The 23,791-nt window shown below is 39.6% G+C and overlaps 1 protein-coding gene across 3 annotated transcripts in view; it reads left to right on the top strand.

The window, feature by feature from the left end:
• Window positions 1-23,791, top strand: part of ELMO1 (engulfment and cell motility 1) — a 310,449-nt gene that overhangs the window by 133,053 nt on the left and 153,605 nt on the right. For all 3 annotated transcript variants that reach the window (XM_082337795.1, XM_082337794.1, XM_082337796.1), the window contains one exon: window positions 9,831-9,935. In XM_082337795.1, coding sequence (XP_082193921.1) covers window positions 9,831-9,935 — 105 coding nt within the window. The remainder of the gene's footprint in view (window positions 1-9,830; window positions 9,936-23,791) is intronic.

Genomic DNA, 23,791 nt, shown 5'->3' with positions numbered 1-23,791 from the left:
GCTGGGGTTGTTTAGTGTGGAGAAGAGGAGGCTGAGGGGAGACCTTATTGCTCTCTACAACTACTTGAAAGGAGGTTGTAGTGAGGTGGGGGTCAGTCTCTTCTCCCAAGTAACAAGCGACAGGACGAGAGGAAATGGCCTCAAGCTGTGCCAGGGGAAGTTTAGGTTGGATATTAGGAAAAACTTCTTCACCGAAAGGGCAGTCAGGCATTGGAACAAGCTGCCCAGGGAAGTGGTTGTGTCTCCATCCCTGAAGATATTTAAAAGACAGGTAGACGTGGTGCTTAAGGACATGGTTTAGTGGTGGACTTGGCAGTGTTAGGTTAACGGTTGGACTCGGATGATTTTAAGGGTCTTTTCCAACCTTAACAATTCTATGCTTCTACGATTCTACGGTTCTACGATTCTATAACAGCAGAGTTCTTTTACTGCTAATTGTTTTCTGACCCCTTCTCTTGGAGATGGATCTTGGATATCTTTCTCTGGATACTATGTACTGCACATGCCTCAGAATTTGCATACAAAAAAATAAGATGAAGGAACAGGCCCCCCAAAACTGGTCAGACATAATGACATCTCTCTTACAGTGTGGGCTTCATCTGTTTCACAAGGCTTGACTTGGATAGCTGATTCCACACAAACCCTTGCTTAATATTGAAGTGATGGTAGTTTTGTGAAACAGTGTAAATTCAATTTAATGTTAATTACTGCAAATAGTGGGGTTTTTTTTTAAGCCTATACAATTTTCCAGTGTTTGCATCCATGCAAACAGATATGTATGTTACTTAAATGTACATAGTGCTCTGTTCCCTCTCCTCTCATTCCTCCTTTTTTTTTGCCTGTTTTAAGATCTAAAGGATAGCAAATAACATAGCACACAAGGTATTTGAATCTTCTTCAGTTGCAAAGAATTACAGACATTCTCTTTGAATATGTGATTTCAGTAACTTAGGCCTGTGAATGAATTAAAAGACAAGGGGGAGAAAAGCGACTCATTTGTGAATAACTGCATTATTTCCCCTAATTAAAAACACCTTTGTAACTGAATCCTGAATATTTTGATTGCTTGATGTAGTCAGCTTGTTACACCGCCCCTACATGAGTGGTAATGGTATGTGTCTTTTAAAAAGTTTCTTCATTTTCTTAAATCTTCCTACATTTTGGTGCAGCTCCATCCTCTTTTTGATATCTGTCTGGAGGAAACTGGAGTCAGAGCAGAACAATGCCCAGACATGCAAAACATATCTGCATTTCGCAGAGTACGGCTCTAGTCACAAGAGCTTCACAGTCCTGTAGAGGGAGGCAAAGAAAAATGGAAGTCAAGTGAACTGAAATTCATCAATAAATGGATCCAGTGGGGTTTTGTCCTTTTTTTTTTTTTTTTTTTTTTTATTACCTCACTACTGAGGGCAGGTGAGTATTGTTGACTTAAGACAGAAGTACGGACTCAAATGTTTTAGGAGAGATCGGTCCTTTATTCTAAACCCATCTCTAACATCTACAAAGCGTGGCTGTTTGTACTCAAGCAGGGAGGATTTGACCGTAGAGCTAGTCATTTTGTATGTGGGGACTTACATCCAAAGGTAGCTAAAATATCATAGATGTTGACAGTTCCTTTACTGTAGATTATTTTTCAGCTTGTCCTCTGCGGTTACTGGAAGCTTGACCTGGTCACAGGTAATAAAAGAAGTGGCAGCGTGTGAACCACAGAGCTCTGTAGTGGCAGCAGGTTTTTTTTACCTAGGACTGTGAGTCTGTATGCCTAGCCGCAGGTGACATTTCAGCTCAATTCCCCGGTTTGAAATTTTGACAGCTGTTGTATCTGGCTGCCAGGCAGCCAGTAGATTCACATGGCTGATTCATTTTGAAGTGGAGTTTTCTCAGACACAGAGCTGACTTCTCTTTACTCTTTATTTGAACTAAACACAGCCAGCCCTTTCCTTTTGCACATGACAGCCATTTTAGTAGCTTGCTTGAAAAAGAAAAATGTGAAACCTTTCTACAGAAATATCTAAAGGGAGAGCAAGATCTATCCCAACTTACCCTTGTGATACTTGGCACTGGGTTTAGGTTCCTTGCAAAGCTCACCGTGCTCAAAGCAGCGTGGCTTGTAAGGACGCAGGGATGTCCCCAGCCGCCGCAGTCATCGTTATTAATGAAGTTCCAAGGGAAGTATAATTCACGGCACAAATGGAGTGCCAGCTTCTTGTTCTGTGGTTGTGCCATGTCTACCGTAGTACATAAGCATCATATCCTTCACCGGAGCTGATGGTTCTTACAGCAGGAAGGATCCCATTCGGAGTTTCACTCGAGTCTTCTGTGTCGTGTTGCATGGGAGAGGCAACTGCAGCAATTACGTGAGCTGCTTCCCATGTGGGTTCCCTGTAGACACCCATCCTCGGGAAAATGCTAATGATTATTTTTACCCTGATTTTACTCGATTGCTTATAATTGAAGTAACTTTTCTTTAAAAGAAATCACAACTGAAAGGTGTTTTAATTAATGCACCTTAATTACAGAGGCAAATGTTATGTCAAAAAGGTTAAGTTTAGATAAGACTACCTGAAGTGTAACTGAAACAATCAAAAAGATGCTCTGCAAGTAGTCTTATGCTTAGAAGACTCTGATTCAAGCAGCCCAAGATTTGGCAGAAATTGGTTTTTAACCTTTCATTTTACTTAATAAAAAGGTCTAGAGAGTCTTGTCAATAGGCTATGCAACTTGTGTAGTTTGGCCATATGCTAAAATGTATATGTATGTATACTTGTTGACTATTTTGTATCGCTTCCTTAGCTTTTATACAAAATGCCTGTTGAAGAGCTCTGAATTTCTCCTTGATAAGTAGTCTTTGAAACATCAGTCAGGACCATTAAAGCTTGTACACCAGTATACCAACAGTGCTAGCCATTATGCTTAAATAGTGAGTGGGAGTCACAGTGTACCTTACTCAACTGACATTAAGCTTACCTGAACTCAAAAAAAGCTTTTCATGCCAAAATTGGACTTAGAAACACTAAGTCTTAACTAATTTACACATCTGATAAGATTCCCAAACAGAGATAAAATTACTCAGGTAGATTTTGATTCTGCCGTGTCTGACTTCCACCTAGTTGCAAACATTTAGTTTGTGTTTATTTACAGTATTCAAGTTTAGATGGATTAATTTTTTTTGCTTGCTGTTCCTGCTAGCACTTTTCGCACTGTTTTCTCACATGACTGTCTTCTTGCTAGCTTGATAATTATCCTGCTGGGCAGGATGAGAATTCATGCCTTAGATCCTATCTATGTAGAAAAGGCAAACTGCTTTAATGACACTGGTAAAATTAAACCAGTCGATCTCCCGACACATTCCAAGGTCATAAAAAGGCCCATAATTCTAACTCTATTTCTTTTTAGGTTGGGGATACTCCATGCCAGTTTATCCTGGTGTACTTGACTGATATAGTTCAAACAACACAAAAATTGCTTGCTGGCCAGGACATGGGTAATAGACTTCCATCATGATTTTGGAAGAGCTGGAGCTATCTGAAAAGCTGTAGCCCTTGGTTGCTCTCCAGCTGCCCTGGCGGGAGGGATACCTGCCTCACACCCTTTCATTTGAGCCTTTAGAAAGTCTCCTGGGAACAGTCCCTAATTCCCTGCAGTAAAAGCCTTCTGGATTAGCTTACGCCTTGTCCAACAGCAGTTTCATCTAAAGAGGACTGACTTTGCCCCAAAGTGTGGAACAGGAAATCTGGCAGGGTCCGTTGACGTGGCTGTTAAATGAACTGCTAATCTCAAGTGTGGAGTAGTGATAAACTAATATGGCTTTTAATTTCTCGACCCAGTCTAGCTAGATCTGCGAGTGGATGTTTGACTGCTTATTGAGTTATTCTGTAAACTTAGTGGATACTGGGAGATATCTGGTAGTAATTTCCCATTCTGAAAAAATGTAATTGAAATGACCATGTCCCATTGATTCATTTTAAATATCCCTGAGAGAGTACATGACACATTACTGCTTGATAACTTCATTTGCCCAGAAAACATTACTTCCATAATAAGAAGTCAACAATCTGTGAAGTGCTAAGCATGTATCCAACTTTAAAGTCTGTCCTTGTTAACTAAAATAAAACCTGAAAGGTGGTTCATAGTTGTCCTGCATTGGACAAGATGTGATCACTCTAAGTTATAGCACTCAGTTTAGATTCTTTTAGGCTTTCAAACTATTGCCAGTCCATAGGGCTTAAGTTCTTGGAATCCAAAGCATTAGCTCCATGTGACTGTAAAGCTGTGATATAGGTATGTATAAAATAAAAAGAATTATACAAGAGCTTTATGTCTTGCTTTACAACGTGTAATTTATTCATGGCTGAAAATATGCAGTGCTTGTCTTTTGACATGCCCTGTTATGTTTTATCAGATGATTTTAGCTGATTTAGTTACACCAACATAACATCCAGATTTCTGCAATTCTGACTACCATAGCATCCATTCACGACTGGGACAGATTTCTGGTGGTGACTTATGTAGAGCTCTGTGCTGCTTTACATTAGATTACACTGTAGCTCAGTGAATCAAGGGAATACGGTAGTCAAATTATGATTTTTTTATTATTATTATTATTATTTTTATAGGGCAAATTATGTGCAGATTGTGCTTATGATTTCTTTGCTATTGAGAAGGTCAGTTTTATATTGGCGAGTTCAAACTTGATCCAGAAAGGCTGTTGCTTAACATGTTATGGAGATTGGAGTGAGTTTTATTGTTGAAGGATAACATTTGCAGTCTACTAATATGCATTGTAAAGCTGTCATAAAAAAAAAAAGTTAAGCAGGTAGAAATGGCCAAATATTTGCTGAAACACGAAGCTGGAAAAAGCTAGAAATATGTTAGTTGAAGGAAAAACTACCGTTGTTGCGTGCAAACATAATTTGTAAGTCTTTATGAAAACTACAACCAGAGTTCTTTATATGTGATGGAGTAGGGGGAATGTGATTTAAATGACTTGCACTGAAAGTATCTTAAAAGATTTTTTGCATGTCCTTTCAAAGATATAACAGTTGCTGAGCTTGGATACTTCTGACTTGAGGTAGACAGTGTTTTTATTTTAGTTTAGTTTAGTTTGTTTATTTTATTTTATTTTTTTTAAATTCAAGGATCCTCCAGATAGATTTTCATTCTATCACAGAGTTCTGTTGGAAAATTTAAAAAATTGGCTTTGGAAGAGAAAAAATGCACATTTGCGTATTTAAAGAGTTATCAAGGGAAAAACAAATCTGTTTGTTAGTTCTTGCTTTCATTGAGTACATAGAGGTTGAAAATTCCCAAGTCACTGTTCTATCTCATTAAATTGGATGGTGGAAGTTGTGTGCATCATCATCTCTTTGAATATAGTGCTGTTAAATAAAAAGACAAGATTACTTCCTCATTAAAAATTTTAGCTGACTACCTCTTCACAAATGTTTTTTTTTAATGTAGCATTTTTTCATATTTGTAATTCTTGTGTAAATGAACAGATGGGAACATTTTGCGTGTAAAACTTCAGGATTATTTAGGGAAGGGGTAAATGGTGAGGTTGTGTCCTCGTTGATACTTCCAGCATAAGTTTATCAATTCATAACTCACTGTGAATACCACTTAAAAAGTTCCCACCCTCCTGGTCTTGAGTTCTTATGAACAACCATCCCTGTATGTACTACTTTAATTTTCTCATTTGACCCAGGGAGGGTTTTTGCGTAGGTGCTGTAGAACCAGGTGATTGCTTTCCTTCCTAGCCCACAGAACAGTGGGTTAGATTTAAAAGAAAGAAGAAAATGAATAAGTGCAAGTAATTGAAGATGGGAGAGAGTGATTACTGTCCTTTGCACTATCTTCATAGACAGATTGTTCCTTTTTCTGTAGAAAAAAATATGACCAGTTTTGAGAGTGTTCATTTTAGATAGAAACCATTTAAATCTGACTCTTCTTTTGCAGGTGTTCTGAAGTTCTTTTATCATCAGTTCTTTTACAATCCTAATTCCTCCCTGGGATCTTCTGTAGTGTTTTTATCATATGAACCTACAGAAGGGAGACATACAGAATAGCGTTTCACCTGAGCTGCTTTGGGGTTGGGAAAACAGAAGTTTGCTCTTCTGTGTAGAACAGCTATTACGAGGTCTAGCACCTACTGCAAGCAGCTTTGAGGACAAACAAGCATGACTTGGCAACTGATTTACATAGTTGAACGTAGCACTGATGCAAAATCTGTGATAGGCTGTCAATATCTGTCAAGATAGAAATAAAAAGTTTGTACCTAAATCGTCTGGGAATGCAGGGAAATAAATGGTTTCTGTGCTTCAGCATGCTCACACGGAAGATACTGTTGTTGGAATAATATAAGGAACGAGCGGTGCTTATTCCATTAGCAGTTCTCTACAGACAGTACACCATTACTGTGACTGGGCATCGCAGCGCGAGGACACATTCTCATGACTGAAATCTACACATCCCTCAGAGGTTGCCTTGGAAGCCCAGAGTAAGACAGTGGAGCCATTCAGGACAAGAGGTAGAGAAGGAAGCTTTATGCAGCTAGGACTGCATGAGAATGCTAGGTTGTCTGAATATAATTACTGCACTGGAGCTTATCCGGAATAGCTGTAATCTTGTGAAACATGCCACGTGATGATTTTTTTTTTTTTTTTTTTAATGGCATAAGCAGACATGATTTTGGGTTTGCATCTTGTCCAAAGGAATGACTTTTCATTCCCACAGTATCCTACTAAGCTGGCTAACAAATTCTTGATGCTTTTGGTATATACATGTGCGGTATAAGCGTGTAAGCTGTTAAATACCGCCCAGATGCTGAAGCTGAAAGATGCATAGATAATATTCAGTCTTATGGAAAAATATCAAAAATAATCTGAAAAATTGGAGGTGACAAATCTGTTCCATTTGTATTTCTTACTCCGGGCTTTTTATAAAGAGAAAAATGCAAGAGACTTTGTACTAAACAGATGCAGCTAATATGCCTGAAGCATCGTGTTCCATATATTTAATAAATTATGTTGTAGGTGGAGGTGTTTGCATACTTCTGAATTATTCACTACAGCATTTTAGATAATTTAGCTTTGTATCTCATTTCTAAACCCACTCTCAATAAGTTAATATTTCAACCACAAACATTCAACATGTTAAGAAAAGGATGATTTTAGGGGGAGGGAGGAAGGAGGAAGGGAACAAAGCAGCTGGCATTCCTTTTGAATTTGAAGAATAATTGAAGATAATGTATTGTCTCACACATGCCAGAACTGTCTTGTGGATCCTCAGCTATTATCAGCTGGCATATCTCCAGTTATTTGACTTAACAGAGCTGAAGATCAAGCCCTAGTTATCCTGGGATCCAAAGGGACAGAAACTTTTGAAACAAACAACTGAAAATAGCTGAGTTTATAGGCTTTACTCGGAAAAAGTAATAAGTGATGGAGAGAGAGCTTTTCTGATTGAACATAGAACTAGTAGTGATGGTAGGAGACAAAATGAGTCATCCTTACTAAATGTGGTGAGATTTCTAATGTCCCCACTGCTTTTTTGTCAACCTTTCTATATAATTTCAGAAGTAGAATGGGATGAAGGAAAGAACTATTCAAGCAGCAGTAGGTCAGCCTTTTTATTTCAGTATCTTGCTTTTATTTTAATATTGTTTGTAAATAGCAGTGAAATGAGTGCTAATATTATCTAGAGAAGGGTAGCTGGATCTTGATACTCTCTGCTTGCCAGGTATTTATCCAAGTATACTCTGCCTGTGCTGTAACTTGGGGGTAGAGAGAAAATGTGCAGCCCTATGCTGAAGAAGTTCTTGCAAAAAGCACTGTAAAACAGGTGTGGTTCCTTGTTGCCAACCTCCCAACAGCTTTCCCAAGAAAATGTGCTCATGGTGAGGCTAAGTGTCAAGTGGTGTTCCCCACGAATTGTACTTTACACCCAAAATGAAGGTGGTTTCAAATGGATAGAGGGTCCTGCTAAGATGTTCATGCTGAGTTTGGGGGAAGGGAGACATTTGTGTGGCTGCCAGACCCAGCCTCTCAAAAAATGCATGTTCTGGAATGCTTGAAAAATGATGGGGAGGGAAGGTTTCTCCTTCCAGAAGCTGAAGTCTGTTGGGCTTATGATCTGTGTAAAACAGTTTGTACTGATTTTAAATCTTCTGACTGATAAATGTATCACACGTGGAAGATGGAAGGTTGAGTGGAGAAATAACCACAAAGGACTTTTGTTCATCGTTCAGATGAACAGATGAAAGTTTAAAAAACAAACAAACAATCCCCCCAAAAAGGTTAAAAAAGATGAGTTTTTGGTAAACACAACTCAGTGAGCCTTTGTTTTCCCACTCTAGACTACTGCTCTTCTGAAATATCTACTACATATAAAATCTACGATTTCAGGCATCCTCTTGATTCCCTATCGCAAAATGATAAGCCTATGATTGTATTGCTTGTACACCAGTTCTCCTAAGCCGGGGATGTAAATGAACAAATTGTGCACGCTATCTTCAGCCTCAAATCTTTGGCAGCAGGCATCTTAATGTATAATTTTCGCTTTCTAGTATTTCTGGTCTTTCACGTGACTATGAATTATTGACTGGCTAAAGCCAACCTATCATACATCTAAAGGTAAGATGGGCAAGAGAGTGGAATCTCATATTTCTACTACTTTATGGCCTGGCAGAATCAACAGGAGGAAAAGTAGTAAAACCCATGCTTTTGTCAGTGAGGTGGGTGGATCAGACCCTGAGCACACAGCAGAAACAGACTGATGGAAGAAGAAATCTGTGCTGATCTTTGCCAGTTAGTTTTCTGCTAGTAAATGCACTTTTAAAGTCTCTGTCAGCTGGGTCTTGCAGAATAGAAATGCCATCGCAAAGCAGCTAGGGAAATCTTTCTGTGTCAGAATGATGAGTGGAGCTGGAGACACTGCAAAGGTGATACTGATAAAAGAGCATAGCAGACGATAGGAATTTTTCGATGGAGACATACTCTTGGGTCTTTGCTTTTCTGAGCAGCTTCTGTGGTGTTTTTGAGCCTGTCTGTAGCCAGGCAAATGTTCATCTCTAAATCATGAACTACATGAAACTTATTCAAATGTACATTCAATTCCATCCAATCAAAAGTTGGAGTAATGAATATTTTGAGCAAATGTAGTTTTTCATGTAGTGTGTAAAACTGAACTTTTGAAATTTGTAGGAGCATGTGGAAGCTAACAAGTTTTGGTTATATTTGGTATGTTCGTTCATTAATTCCATAGTTGAAATCCGTAGATTCAGAATGTAACAAAAAATTTACCCGAATTCCACGAGATTAATCTGTTTCATTTCATACATTTTTGTCTGACGTCCTTTATGTTCAGGAGTCACAAGATCCAATAGACTTAATACAGCTTTGAATCTAGTAGTCTTTTCTCCTTTTTGTGGTTTATTTGAAATTGTTCCAGAGCAGTTGTATAAATAAGTGCTTTGGTGGCAGTTTGCATATGTATCTGCATTTTCATGTAAATAGTACTTTTAGTCTGTAGTACCACTGAGGAGTCTTATCTGCCATGAAAGACTTAAAGATTTGTGCTTCTAAAGCACTCAACCTTTGGAAAACCTACATTCAGTAGCTAGAGAAGTGAATGACTGACATGCCAGCCTCGCAGTGTTTGCATTTGGCTGTAAACTTCTTTGAGGCATGGGCCATTTCCTTGTTAAGAGTTTTCTCCTCAGCAAAAGAGCTCTGTTGCTGGACTTTTTGGCGTAGGATGCTAACATGGTGCACATCACTGGGGAGCTGATAGCTTTTGTAAAGATGCTGAGTGATCTTGTTATCTTTTTACAGAATCATGTAAACCCAGCAATGGATTTTACGCAGACCCCTCCAGGAATGCTAGCCCTCGACAACATGCTGTACTTTGCTAAACATCACCAGGATGCTTATATACGGGTAAGGCTTCTCCTCGTCTTTGAGATCTATGCAGTTGCCTGTTCACGCTGATTATGTCCTGTTTACAGTTGACTTTGAAGAGGAGGTTCAGTATCCTGATTTCATTAACAACAAACTCTAGGAAGGCAAGCCACGTAACACTAAAACATGACATAAGTCTGTAAAAGCTTTGGGAGAAAGCTGCATAGCTGCCTAGTCTGTCATTGCTGAGTCAAATATTATAGATATTACTTTTTGCAAACATTACTTTTTGCTTAGGCCTGCAAAGAGAAGGGGGATAAGCTTCTGCCTTTTTCAGATGCATGGTGGATGTCCATAAGCTCAGAAATCAGTAATTGTGCAGAGTTCTCTGCCCTGCTCTAAGTCTACCAAAAACTGTGTCAGGGATTTCTGTGGAAAGAAGGCTTTGATGAGCAAATGCCTTGATAACTGACTGAGTTGGCAGTGTCCTGAGAGTTAAAATGCTCCCACTAAAATGACTGCTGTAGGTGAGGTAACGCTTGGAGAAAAATAGGTAAAAAGCATCATGATTCACTTGCACAACCTGTTCCTGCCCCGTGCCCACTCCACGTCTTACATTTGTTATTTCAAGGGCAGTTAAAGCAAGTTATATGTTGCATCCTTACAAGAAGAGGCATAATACCTCTGAGCTGAATAATACCTGCCTCTGAATAGAACAGCTTTTCCTGACCTTTATTGAAGTCCAATATTTGCCAAGTGTAAACCTAGCGAGCACATATGGGAGTAGAGGATAGTCTAGAAAGTCAGTGTCTTGAGATAGTAGGAATGGTTTAACTCCCCAAGAAAAAGCGCACATGCAGACCTGCTTAAAGAAGGTAATGTGTAGCAAGGAGACAGTAGACACACCAATCATTTCTACTAAAAAGTGAAGAGTGAACTTCTAATATGCATTATTGTCTCAGTTTTGATCAAAGCAGAATAGTATCAAAGCTCTGGTAGGTTTGCAAAGGGCGTGCTGATATCCAGGCCAGGATGATCCATGGACAGAATAGGAGACCACAAGATTGTCAGATCTGCTCTTTAAATATATCTTTCTGCCTCAGTCTGAATCTAGCAATAACTGTTAAAAGAAACTGTGGTAGCATGCAATACAGCAGAATTTATGAAACCCTATAAACACCTGAAATGAAGGGTTATTTTGCATACTAGGCAATGAGTATGTTTTCTGGATAAACTATGCTGAAATATGCTTATAAAAAGAGAATGGGTTACTTTTTCTCATTAAAATTTGATAAGATCGGGATGGTGCTACTCCACAGGCTTCTTTTGAAAATTCTAAATTCTGAGAATATGCTTAGTATGGGTAGCCAGTGCTCCAAATGAGAGTTGTGTTTTAAAGAAGTCTGAAAGAATTTAAAGAGGACAGACATTCTGTTGAAATAGAACTTTCATTGACATCTCTCAATTTTTTCTCATTTTTCCTTTTCACGTTGCAAATGCTGTCTTAAAAATTGGGTTCAGTGTAGCATGTAATTAGCCACTCTTTAGAAAGGACTTTGGTGCTGGCTCAGCTTTGTTTCTATAATGCAGTATTTTTGCTGCTGCGTTACTGAGAATTTTTGCTGTTATTTTGAGATGTGTGGTTTTATTCTTGTACGGTTCCTGTTAGGAGAGCGTTGGGGTGCTTCATGTGTTTCCCGCCTGAGAAAGAGTACACATGCACTAGAAATGCCATACTGAGGCATGCTCAGATTAAACTGCTTGCTCAAAGCTGCTTTGGGAACTGTTAACACACCTTGGGAGTATGTTAGCCTACCCATCTTTCCTGAGTAGTTCTACTTAGTGCTTATGCTAGCATTGCTGGCATGGTAGCTCACTCGTCTGCGGCGGTCCACCTTGTCATGTTAACAGCATGCTGAACACCTCTGAGATGAACGGTGTTGTGCAACTCCTACAGCGTTGCTAGTCTTCGATTGCAGAAGACACCTAGTTTCTATTTCTTCATCTCCTTGACTTACTAGCTGGCGTACAGTAGTTTCCTGTGGGCCCTGAAATGCCTGTTCCCTTCTCATTTTGAGTTCCTTATTTCACATCTAACATTACCTTTTCTTCATGGCCTTTGGCTCCCAAAGCTCCCACAACACCAGTTTGCTCTACTTGTACAGCCTGTTGACCTTGCTTATTTTTCAGATATTTTTCTACTCCTGTACCTAACAAAAATTCTCTCTGTGGTCAAGGTTAAGTTTCCACAAGAAATTGTTAGCTATACAAATAATACTTTCATACTGAACTACTGGTTTGACAGGAGCTCTTCTCTTTTTTTCATCGTTGATACTAGGAAATGTTTTGGTTCCTAGGAGGAAAGATTATTTTCAACTTGGCCCTTTACAATACAGTTGATTGCTGTACCATGGGTTAATTCTAAGCCACCAAATGAGATAATATGTCTGCTGTGCAGTAATTGAAAATTGAGACTGAGAACCAGAGTTGGTTTGAAACGAACTTGGAAAATATGAAGTTTCTCCCGATAGAATGTGGTGTGTTAAGCAAAGACACTCTCAGGAAATTATGATGGTTTCACTGAGTCTATTGGCAGTGCTGCATTTTAATGGGCAGCATGAATCACTGCAGTCTGACCTGCCACTTTCTTAGGATGCCCCAGCTGCATGGCCCTTAGTAAGGTGTCTTCTTGTATTACTGAAAAAAAAATGGATAAGGAGACGTTAGAAGACAGGCAATAAGTAATCTCTTCCCTTTTCATTCCTTGTTCTGCCTCTCATAAGTGATTCTGCTTAGAAATAATTTGCATAATAAATGGATTAGTTAGGTGGGAAGGATGTCTGAAACTGAAGTGCCCTTTGGGGGGGGCACGAGTGGGGGTTTAAAGACCAGTCCCAAACAAAAGTACTCATAGGAAGAGTAAATACAATTGCAATCTGTTGAAGAACACGGGTATGAAGGCAGTGGAGCAGGTGGGTAACTCTGCATCTTGAAAGTAGAAAGCGTTTCAAGGTGAAAACGTGGGTGTTGCATGGTGAAGGAGGAAACAAAAATAACAAAACTTTTTTTCCCCTGTTTGATTCTTTCTTCCCTACTTCCCCACAATCCATTTCTCTCATTCACTTTTTTCCTGTTGGATACTTATTCCTGAAATCACAGTAATATGTTTTCTTTACTTGCTGTCTTCCTTCAGATAAACGCAGTGTTGTTTTTCTTTATTTAGACTTTGAGTTAATTGTTTTTGAATCTCGGGTTTTGTTTACTATACAGTATGACTGGAGCCTCCAGAAGAAAGGTTGTTTTGTGGATGGGGAAAAGAAAACATGCTTTCTTTGATTGTGGGGTGTCCTTAGCTATCATTTGGATTTTTAAAAGAAGTTTCCTATTGAATTAGTTTTCTGTTGAGTTAGCTTTTCTTTCTTTTTTTTATTTATTGTCTGGTGCTATCAGTGACTGATATGCACTGCATTTTTTTCATGTTCCACTTAAATAATCAATCGCTATCATCAGAGGCTTTACTTTTAAAAGCTGGTGACATAGCGTATGGAATGCATTGATGGAAGTAATGTTGAATCTCTGCAAGAAATTTTAAAAGTTTCCACAGGAAATAATTGGCAGCTTCCCAAGCTACATAATTATAGGACAGTCAGTGTATAATTTAATTTAACAGTGAAGAAAATGATTGGAATAAAGCTTTGTGACAGATAATTTTTTTTTTTTGTTCTTTTGGAGCAGACGAATCCTTCCCCAGTTCCAGCTCACTCCTTTCCAAAACTACTTCAGCTTCATGTTCTACTAATTTTAAAAATAAAATTATAAGTTACCGTTTAAAATAGGCTTTATTCAGTGCAGACATCTTGAGATTTTTCTTACTGGTAACTTGTAGCAGTATGCCTTTGAAACTTTCCTGAGTGTAAAAACGGTCTGAGGAAAAACCTTTCCATGGAAATACTATTATGCCACCGTTGCTATTAATATTTCCATTTATTGGTGGTTTGTCTTCGACTTGTTTGGGAATTTGTGGTGCAGGACTATTCAGATCCAGTTTGGTTTCAAGAGACAATGAGGAGAGAGGTATAAATATAGGAAACTGAAATATTTTGTATGCATATGTGTTTGTAGGTGTGTATTCATTTGCCTGATTTTATTTTTTGTGTGCATGCACTTCAGTGATTGCTAATATTGATGTAAAATAATGATATTTACTTAATTTGGTGTAAAGTGCAAGCTAAAGGAACCAAAATAGAGCACTCCTTTTACTTGTAACCCAAAAAGAGAAATTTGATAGTTGTTGTCCTGTGTGTAAATGTGCCATGTTTGTGCCTGGGATGCTTCTATAGAAACACTAGCTTTGCATTTTTTGTAAGTTGATCCCTATATGTGCAGTCCATGTTCATTCAGGTGTTCTCGATAGCAGGCAGCAAAATCAAAGCTACTGCTCTAGTTGTGAGTGGACTGCCATTCATCTTGGATCTTAGCTAATTTAACAGTGTTTCCAGGCAGAAAGAACAGATAGTATTGGGTAAACTGAATTTACAGCAACTACACCTTAGCTTCTAATGCACTACCATTGAAATATTCCATTATTTTACATTTTCCTCACAATCATCTACCTATAGTGATAACCTTTGTTTGGGAAGGAGTGTAGGGTTTTAATTAGAGGTTATTGCATTTCACGGAAAGTCAGCTGAGTCACAAAGAAGTCCTATACGACATTGTCTCTGGTGGGGTCCGCATTTCTCATTGTAATGAATTTGCTTTTGATGACTGACAAGTTGGTGACTTGTCTATATTTTTCTTCTGCGCTTATGACCAGCCACATTCTAGCAAGTCTCACTGCTTCTTTGGGGTGAGATTCTGCCTTGAGAAGACGCACACCGTGTCTCCTCGTTTTGTTTAAGCACAAGAGATTGGTGCTTCAGGCAGAAACTGCAAATAAACTTGGCGGCTCTGGGTCTGAGTGTTGGCTGTCCATCTATTTGGATTCTGCCCAGCTGGCTACACAAGTTTATGCCCAATTCTTTGCCATTTATTAGATTAGTAGGTTATTCATATGTGTAGGGAAAAACAAGTGTTCCTTGGACAGAGATCATTTTACTGTAGCCTGAAATTCAAGTCCCTCATCTGTAGAAGAGAAGGTTTATCCCGTTTCCCACTGATCTTATCTATTTCATGCAAATATTTGTAAGATATTGAATGTAAAATTTTCAGTATAAAATACTGTCACCAGGGTGGGAAACCAGTGTTGAAATCCATGCTGAAAAGTTGGGCTTATTAATAATCCCTTGATATGTTTTATAATGGGTCCATTGCTACTACATTTTTGTGAATGATGTGCAAGATATTTAGTGGTATGCTTCTAAATTTTCTGTTCTTGTATTTAAAACAAATTTTAAAAGTTATCAAAATGCTCCAAATCAAAACAATGTTTGGACTTTGGTTGAGCCAAGAGTTATTTTGATTACTTGCAAATTAAGAGTTGAGCTGGTTTAGGGTCAGTAGTAGAAAATCCCCTTTTCCCCTGCATCTGCTGAGCTGCAAAATTGGTTATTCACACAGCTGCAATGCAGAGACACTTCTTCCCCAGCAGCTACTTGAGTTGCTGCTTTTGGTGGCGTTGAGGAGGGAGTTCTTTTCCTTTTGAAGCCTCCAGAAGTCACAGTGGAGGAGCAGGTTCTGTTTGCAAGTGCCGGTGATGCAGGCAGGAAGATTGCTGGCATCCTGCAGAGACCTTTCAGAACTTAAATGGGTTGAGTCACAGTCAGACTGTCTGCCGTATACTTTCTAACCCATGCAGTTGTTGTATAGGAGGCTGCCTACACATCCTTCCGTCAATTCACAAAGTCTCCTCATGCCTACTCATTCTACCCTGATCAGATATGAGTAGTCCAACATGTAATTTCAGCATTTTCTGAAATAAAGCTGAGCCTGATTTCTTCCATGCCTTTTTTTTTTCCCCAGAAATGATAGGAAGAAGGATGTAATTTATTTCTGTTCTGCTAAAGGTAGAAAGAAAAGTGAGCTTTGTTACATGTGTCTTCCTGGTGTGTCTCGTGAAGGCATGAGGTTTGCCACGTAAGACCCAATTGCCTAAGCCCAGTGGTTCCCAGCCTGATAATGTGTTCTTGCCTTCTCTTTTCTCTGCCAGTCTTTCCATTCTCTGTTCTTACCCTCCGCTCAGATATCTGACTGGTTTTCTGCCTGCCGTTTGTTTTTTTCCCAAACATCACTCAATGTCTCTGCTTTCCATACCAACACACCAGGAAGTCGTGTGGTTTTGCTCCGAGGGCCTACATCACTGATGGCAGAACTGAGGTGGGTCCCCTATAGTAAACAGGCAAAAACCTGGAGCGGCTAGTTGCAGCATAAACGCAGACTTAAGTTAGTACTGAGGGAGGACGAGAATTGTAAAGGAGTCATGGCACCCACTGCACAGCCCTGTGTGGTGTGCGCTATGAGATACATATGACAGCGTTACAGTCCTGCATATGTTCAGATCACTTCTCACCATTCACAGCACACCTAAACTTTCCCAGATATATGGAAGCTGTTGGCTAAACAAGGTCCTGATCCAAAGGGCCCAGAATTTGTTGCAAGTCTAGCTATTGTCTTCAGGAGGTTTTTGAATCATACCATGAGTTGCAGCAGTAGCACAGAAAGACTTGGCTGTTTTTTGTGGAGGCATGATCCCTCCACCTGCAAAGCTGAGATGTGTATACATGGGGAGAGAAGACGACTAGTTATGGAGTCTCACAGGTTTTCCCATTTACTCTGTGCCAAGAGCTTTTGTGATACTACTCTAGCAGCCAGTCTCATTGATGTGCAATAAAGGTTGATGCTTTTCTAATATATCCATAGCACAATGATGTTAGGGCACTAATAGGGCCTGTTTCATGTTGTGAAAGAAAATAAAATTCAAAAACTTGCTATATTTTGCAGGTACTGCAGTTTCCTACCCTCCTCCTCTGCTACAGGTGAGCAAGGAGAGGATTGCAGGGAAAGCATTGCCTTCTTAAATTTGTGTGGGGCATGGAGGGAGAGGGAATAGCTGGCTGGTAGTTTTCAAACTGGACCAGGTCAACACCAAATCAGTCCTGTGCCTGTGGGAAGCGAAGAGCACATCCTGGTGCTGCTTCTGGAGATGACACGGCAGCTGCGCCTTCTCATCTTGGGTCTTACCACCATGCTTTACAGTGATTTGGTTGGTTCTGCATGGAGTGGCAAAGAAAGGAGGAAGATACATAATGTTTCAAGACAAACCACTGTGTATTTAGCTTTTGATGGAAAATAAAGACAATACAGTCATGCTTCACACTAAGGTGTTTGTTTGAGAAACAAAGTTTATTGCTAGGTGAGCAACTGCGGAACCATCCAAATTTAGCTTGTGATAGTTTGGCACTAGGTTTGTTTTAAAAGAGGGGTTAAAAAACCACACACCATAATTTTTCCAGAAGAAAACCAACTATTGGCAATTTTAAGCCGTCTTTGTTAGAAGTGTTTTATGGCTGCAGAGTCAAACACTGGCCGTAATATTACCATGGCAGTTTGAATTCACCCTGTTACCTATATGTTGTTATATAATGACATAATCAGATGCTTTGCTTTTCCCTCCTGCCCTGTATTGACTGGGTCGCTGTCTCCTGACTGCTTTGCCATAGTGGGATCCGTGCCTTCTGTTAGCAGTTCTCCGCGGGAGCAGCAGGTTACAGCGCGCTTCTCAGGCGGTGCGCTGGTTATCCCCCAGGTGCTTATTCACAGTTGTGCACGACGAAGCACGTATCAGACTCTTACTGTCTGATCCTTAATGTGGTCCTAAACTCATGGTCTCTTAAACAAGGCGCAGCTTTGCGTCTGTGTTTCTTGTGTCAGTGGCTCCTTTCTTTTTCACTATCTGTAGTAGGTCTCAGCTCTTCTCTCAAATCTTGGCTTAAATTGCAATTCTAGTGCCTTCCTGAGGAAGGCAGACATAACTGTTGCTTTACTTTAGTTTTGCCATGAGGAATTTCTGTAATGTCTCAGGAATGTGCAGGAAGGCTGAGATAAGGGAGAGAGGAAGCATGGGAAATTGAAACTAAAATAATGAAGATAAAAAGACAGGTGAGAGGTGACAGTGCTGAGCGAAGGATCTTGGAAGAACATGGGTGCTGAAGTTGAGGCAAATGACAAGCTGCCTTAGGAAGAAAGCAAAATTGGTGAAGAGGATGAATGGAAACCGAGTCTGTCTGCAGTAGAGTCCCTTATCCTTCTCAGGAAGCATATCCTTAGGACTTGCTTCCTAGAGTTACTTAAAGCATCTAAATGAAAAGGGAATGGTAAAGCCTACCATATGTGATAAGGAGGCTTACAAAAAGGAAAAGCAGTGTCCAGAAAAGGAAGAGCATGCCTGCAATTTTTGGATATTAAAATGCTGCCTGACTTTTTGCTTTGGGTCTAAGGAGGTTTTTACCATCTTTGCTAACAAACTCTCTGAACTTCTTGATATTAACCTACAGCAGACTGCTAGGAAACTTGGTATGTATTAATGCAGGATCGTTTTAGATAGTACTACAAAATAGGTCTGAGGAAATGGTCCTTTTTAATAGTGCAGCAATGCTTGTTGAACTGTCTGCTGTGGGATTTATTATAAGTGTTGATGCAGCTATAGTGGGTCTTGCCTTTCACTTCTGTATTTATTTCCTAATCATAATGAATCTCTGTTCCATTACCAAGGTCTGAGGTTGGTTCGGGAATCTGAGAATTACATCTGCAGTTGCTGTGGGCAGTATACTTTGAGCCAATTTAATCTTTAATGTGGGGGATTAAGGGATTGGGTAAATCAATATTCCTTCCCAGTGAAGGAAGAATATTTCTGTCTGGTGGTTTCATCCTCCTGGATTTGGATGAGGAAGCTTTTGGATATACCTGTCTTCAAAATTTTGCCTTTTGTCAATCATTAACTCTTAGTTGCAGGAATAAGCTTCATTATTGAAGCTGATGCAGATTTTTAAGCCCATGGTAGTCAAATGTGGAAAATTCTTAATTTAGTCCCCTGCCTCCCTGAGGGTCTGTTTTGTGCTCCTGAGGTAGTGATGGACTCGATGAATAATTCAATGGACGATCTACAAAGGAACACTGCCATGAAGTTAGAAAATCTTTTGATTTTGGTTTGTGGGGTTTTGGTTTGTGGTTTTTGTTTTTTTGGTTTTTTTGCTAGTGAAGATTTTGCATTATTTTTCTGTGATCTTGGCATGACACTTGAATTTATTTTGTTATTATCCATGCCATTGGTAGTTATCTTATAAAGGGAGGAGAGCCTTCTTTGGGTGATGCTGAGCACCATTGATTATAACACGAGGGGAAGTACAAAAGGTCTTGCAGTTAAAAACAACAACCTAACATATTCTCTAAGGAGGCATATTCTTTCCTGTATCTCTCTTAATGCTTTGTTGGACAATTGGATGTTGGAGGGCTGCCTTCCACTTCTTGAAAAGACTTTTGGCTTCAGAGGAAACAGGGTACTTCAGGCAATTCATATGGCTAAATCCCAGAAGAAATTCAGCTCTCACCAGTTGCTGACCAATGCTGCCTGAATTGTCTACCTTGGGAAACACGATCAAGCCTTCATTTCTCTTTCTGATCACTCGCTGGTTTTGTTTGGTAATTGGGAAATGTTTCTCTTCCATTTACAGCAGTAATTTGTAAATAAGAGAGAAGTATGTATAGTAAAAACTGTACAGATCTGTATTCTGCTACAAATACTGTCGAATTCCCATGCCTTAATAGGCTACAGTTTCATCTGTAGAAATGTCAAGAAAATGGATAACACTGGTTTCCTAAGAATTTCACCTTCTTGCATTTTTAAAAACATTTTTAAATCTCTTCCTTTCTCCTCTTCTGCTAGTCAATTAATCTCATTCTTCTTGTGATATGATTTTGTTCTCATTCTATGATTCTCTCACTCAATTTCTCTTTTTTCCTCCCTTTTTCTGAGCTGCATTTTTTCTTTTTTTTAAAGAAAAATCAACTTAAGAAACTTTTTTTTAAAATCAACTCTCTTTTCTGTCTTTCTTGTTAATGTCTTTTCATCACTCAGACTTTTACTGGCTGCCCTCTTCTGAAAATTTTCTTTCCATTTTGTTTTCTTTTTCTTGAGATTTTTGTCTCAATTTTTTTGCTTTTCCCTAAAGAAAAAAAATATGTTGTTGTTGTTGTTATTGAGTGTTACATATCATGGTGTTTTTCTGCTTTGCCTCGTGGTAATGGGCAGAATTGGTCAAAGGAACAGAGGAAGAGAAGAGGATCTGCAGCATTTAGTACTCCCATACTGTGAGCTGGTTTTGTCTGTGTAACACCTAGTGTGTTAGAAGCCACGTTTCCATAGTGGATGTTCCCAATTGTGTAGCTCTGCAAGGACTGAACAAAGGAAAAAGTGGCAGAAGTAGATTCCTAATTTCAAAGTCAAGGGCAGCCAAGCAGACCAGAGTTGAGGTAGGACTGAAGGAAGAAGGAATATGAGCTGGCAGCGTGCCCAGATGGCCAAGAAGGCCAATAGCATCCTGGCTTGTCTCAGAAATAGTGTGGCTGGTAGGACCAGGGAAGCGATCATCCCTTTGTACTCGGCATTGGTGAGACTGCACCTCAAATATTGTGTTCAGTTTTGGGCCCCTAACTACAAGAAAGATATTGAGGTGCTGAAGCCTGTCCAAAAGAAGAGCAATGAAGCTGGTGAAGGGTCTAGAGCACAAGTCCTATGAGGAACGACTGAGGGAGCTGGGGTTGTTTAGTCTGGAGGTGGCTCAGGGGAGACCTTATCGCTCTCTACAACTACCTGACAGGAGGTTGTAGCGAGGTGGGGATCGGTCTCTTCTCCCAAGTAACAAGCGATAGGACAAGAGGAAACGGCCTCAAACTGCGCCAGGGGAAGTTTAGATTGGATATTAGGAAAAACTTCTTCACCGAAAGGGTAGTCAGGCACTGGAACAGGCTGCCCAGGGAAGTGGTTGAGTCTCCATCCCTGGAGGTATTTAAAAGATGTGTAGATGTGGTGCTTGAGGACATGGTTTAGTGGTGGACTTGGTAGTATTAGGTTTACAGTTGGGCTCAATGATCTTAAGGGTCTTTTCCAACCTAAATGTTTCTATGATTCTGTGGTGCCAAGAGCTCTCCTGCAATGTCCATGGTTTCTGCCTTTAAATATGTGTTTCCCCCAAGCAAAATTTAACCACCATACCTGCCAGCTGTGAAATGTCTGGTGCATCTGCAGCTCACTGTGGATTTGTGAGGGGGACGAGGAAGAAGATAACAGGGTGCAGCCACTTCATGAGCATTAATGATAGACCTCCATTTGTATGAAGGTTGTGTGGGCTTCGTGACTTCCTCACTACTTTCCTTTCCTTGGTAAAATAACTGTTGTGATAGAAACGTGAATCAAGCCAGCAGTATGCTCTGTAGACACACAGAAGTATTTTCAGTCTAGAGCTGTGTGTTATTTTTCTTTCCCTGCTATTGTTTTCACCAGTTTATGAAGTAAACGTGTCCGTTCCCTGCTTATTTCTCCTCCGTAACCGGAGTGATAAAGGAAATAACATGAAAATCATGCCGTTATCAACTGTATTTATAGCATTTTACTTTGGAACAGGATATGAGTCGCGAAGTCGTGAAAAGAGTATTACAAATATAATAGTGAATGTTGTAAATCTGTTGCCAAGATTAGGAATGATTTCTCGTTGGGTATTTATAAGAACCTCTTTTTTTTTTTCTTTCTCTTTTTACCATTGCTGTTTCTTACTGAAGATCTGTATCTGTCAAATTTGCCTACAGATATTTAAATGTAGTGAAGGGCCTTCCATCTTCCTTTCTTACAGAAATGTAACCTGTCAGCTCTACCTTATTTTGCACAGCAAATGCTAAAAGATGATGCTTGCAGAGAGTGTGTCTGAGGATCATTTCGAGGCTGCTTTACATATTGATTACTCAAATTGCCATTTAATTTGCTGTATAGCAATACACAGAGCCTTAACTATTTCTCTGGCATTCTTATTGATTGCTGTAATTCTGCCTTACATTATATGCATATATGGTGTCACCGTTAAATATTTATGTGCTCATGAAATGTTAATATGTCGGGTTAATGTGAAACTCAACGAAATGCATTTGCCAGAAGCGAGCAGGAATGCTGATCCAAGTGCTTCCCTTCCCCTCCCCCTTACCCTTTCATTTTGCTTCTCCATTGATTTTATTACCAGTGTTTCTCTGCTGTATCTAAATCTGTGTCAAAGCAGCCCCCTGCTCCAGTATGCAGATTTTATGTTTTATTAGCTGAGAGATAAAACACAGTCATAATAAAACAAGAGAAGTGATCTCAGGGAGGTGCTGAGACACAGCGTTACATTGCGCTTGTGCTACTCTGTTATCGCTCCCGCATTTGGGTATGGAAATGTAGCACCGTCCTCCATGAAAGAGAAGGAAGCAGGATGACTCATCCAGAATGCAAAGTCATGTTCACATGTTCCTCGAACAGTGGCTGCAGCAACGCAAGACAAAAATTGCAGGGGTGTTTCTTTGATTTGGTACAGCTGTTATCCAGAGATGACATGGAACAATTAGATGTAATTTAAACCAAAACGTTAAGAAGGAAAAGTAACTCCTCTTGGCAGACTGGTGAACATGATTCTGACACCATCCTGTTGGAAAAGCCCAGTAAAAATTTGTGGGGGTCAAATACTTATATTCCCAATGTCTTTCTAAGCTTCTGTGGGAAGTCTAGGTGATTTAAAAACAAAACAAAACAAAACAAAAAAACACAAAAAAAACCCCCACAACCACCACTGGAAAACAAAAGAAAGCGATCATCCACACTCATAACACAGAGAGCAATCAGCCTTTTACATCCCTGGGTGATGAGTTGGGAGCAGAGTATCAGGTAGAGGCTGGCCTTTGTACAGTAGGACTAAAATAGATGCTTGGTGAAGAGGCTTTGGCATGCTATGTGAAGCACATAACTTTCCTACTTGCTTTTGGGTTTTCACTCTTTCTCACTTTTACCTTTAACTGCTTCACAGAGAAGCCTTCTGCACATAAGAGAGCATGAAACGGTCACAACCAAGATCTGGGAGGGAAAGGTTTTGCTGGCATCCAGTGTTGCATTGGTCCTCTCCTCCACCACATTGTTTTGAGTGAAGTTCCAACCTTGGAGCCTTCTGTAAAGCTTTCTTTGCTGCCAAAATGGAAAGACTTAAAACAAACAAACAAACAAACCCAAACAAAAAACACAACCAAAAAAAACCTCCAAACAAACAAAAACCATGATGAAGATGGGAGCTAAGGAGGCAGGAGGAATGCAAAGCAGAGAGCAATGCCTAAACACCTGTTTGTGAAGAAAATTTAGAGAACCTCTGAGGTTCTCTGGTGCTTAGCAAAATCTCTTACCTTTGAAATTCATTTTCTTCCTCTGTCCCTCATCCCCAGGCTATGCAGCAGCTGTTTAGGGTATGGTTTTTTTCTTTTTTTTAAAGCTGGTGGCAAAGTTTGTTACTGCAAAGACAATTCTTACTGCGAATCTGTTTTGACCATTTTTTTTTTCTAGCCCCTATTTTGCTCTCTTTTCAGGCTCACAGCTTCAATGAAATCTATAGTATTTTTATAACCAATTTTTTCATCTACAGTGAAATAATGTATCTGATATGGCAGAGCTTAATGGGTATAAAAATGTCCAAGGAATTCTTTTCTCCCATTTATTTTGCAGTGTCACTCAACAGAGAATATAATGGCTTTCCTTGAGTCGTTTTTGCATCATTCATAGGCTTGATGCAAGAGTGATCCCTGAAATGTTTTGTGTGCAAGTTTCTTCCATGATAGAGGCAACATGCACATTTTCTTCCTTTGTGGACTTCAGTTTGATTTTTGAAACTTGGACC

The sequence above is a fragment of the Platalea leucorodia genome (assembly GCF_965183815.1).
Source record: "Platalea leucorodia genome assembly, chromosome: 1".
Taxonomy (NCBI): domain Eukaryota; kingdom Metazoa; phylum Chordata; class Aves; order Pelecaniformes; family Threskiornithidae; genus Platalea; species Platalea leucorodia.
This window is presented reverse-complemented; position numbering and strand designations above follow the sequence as displayed.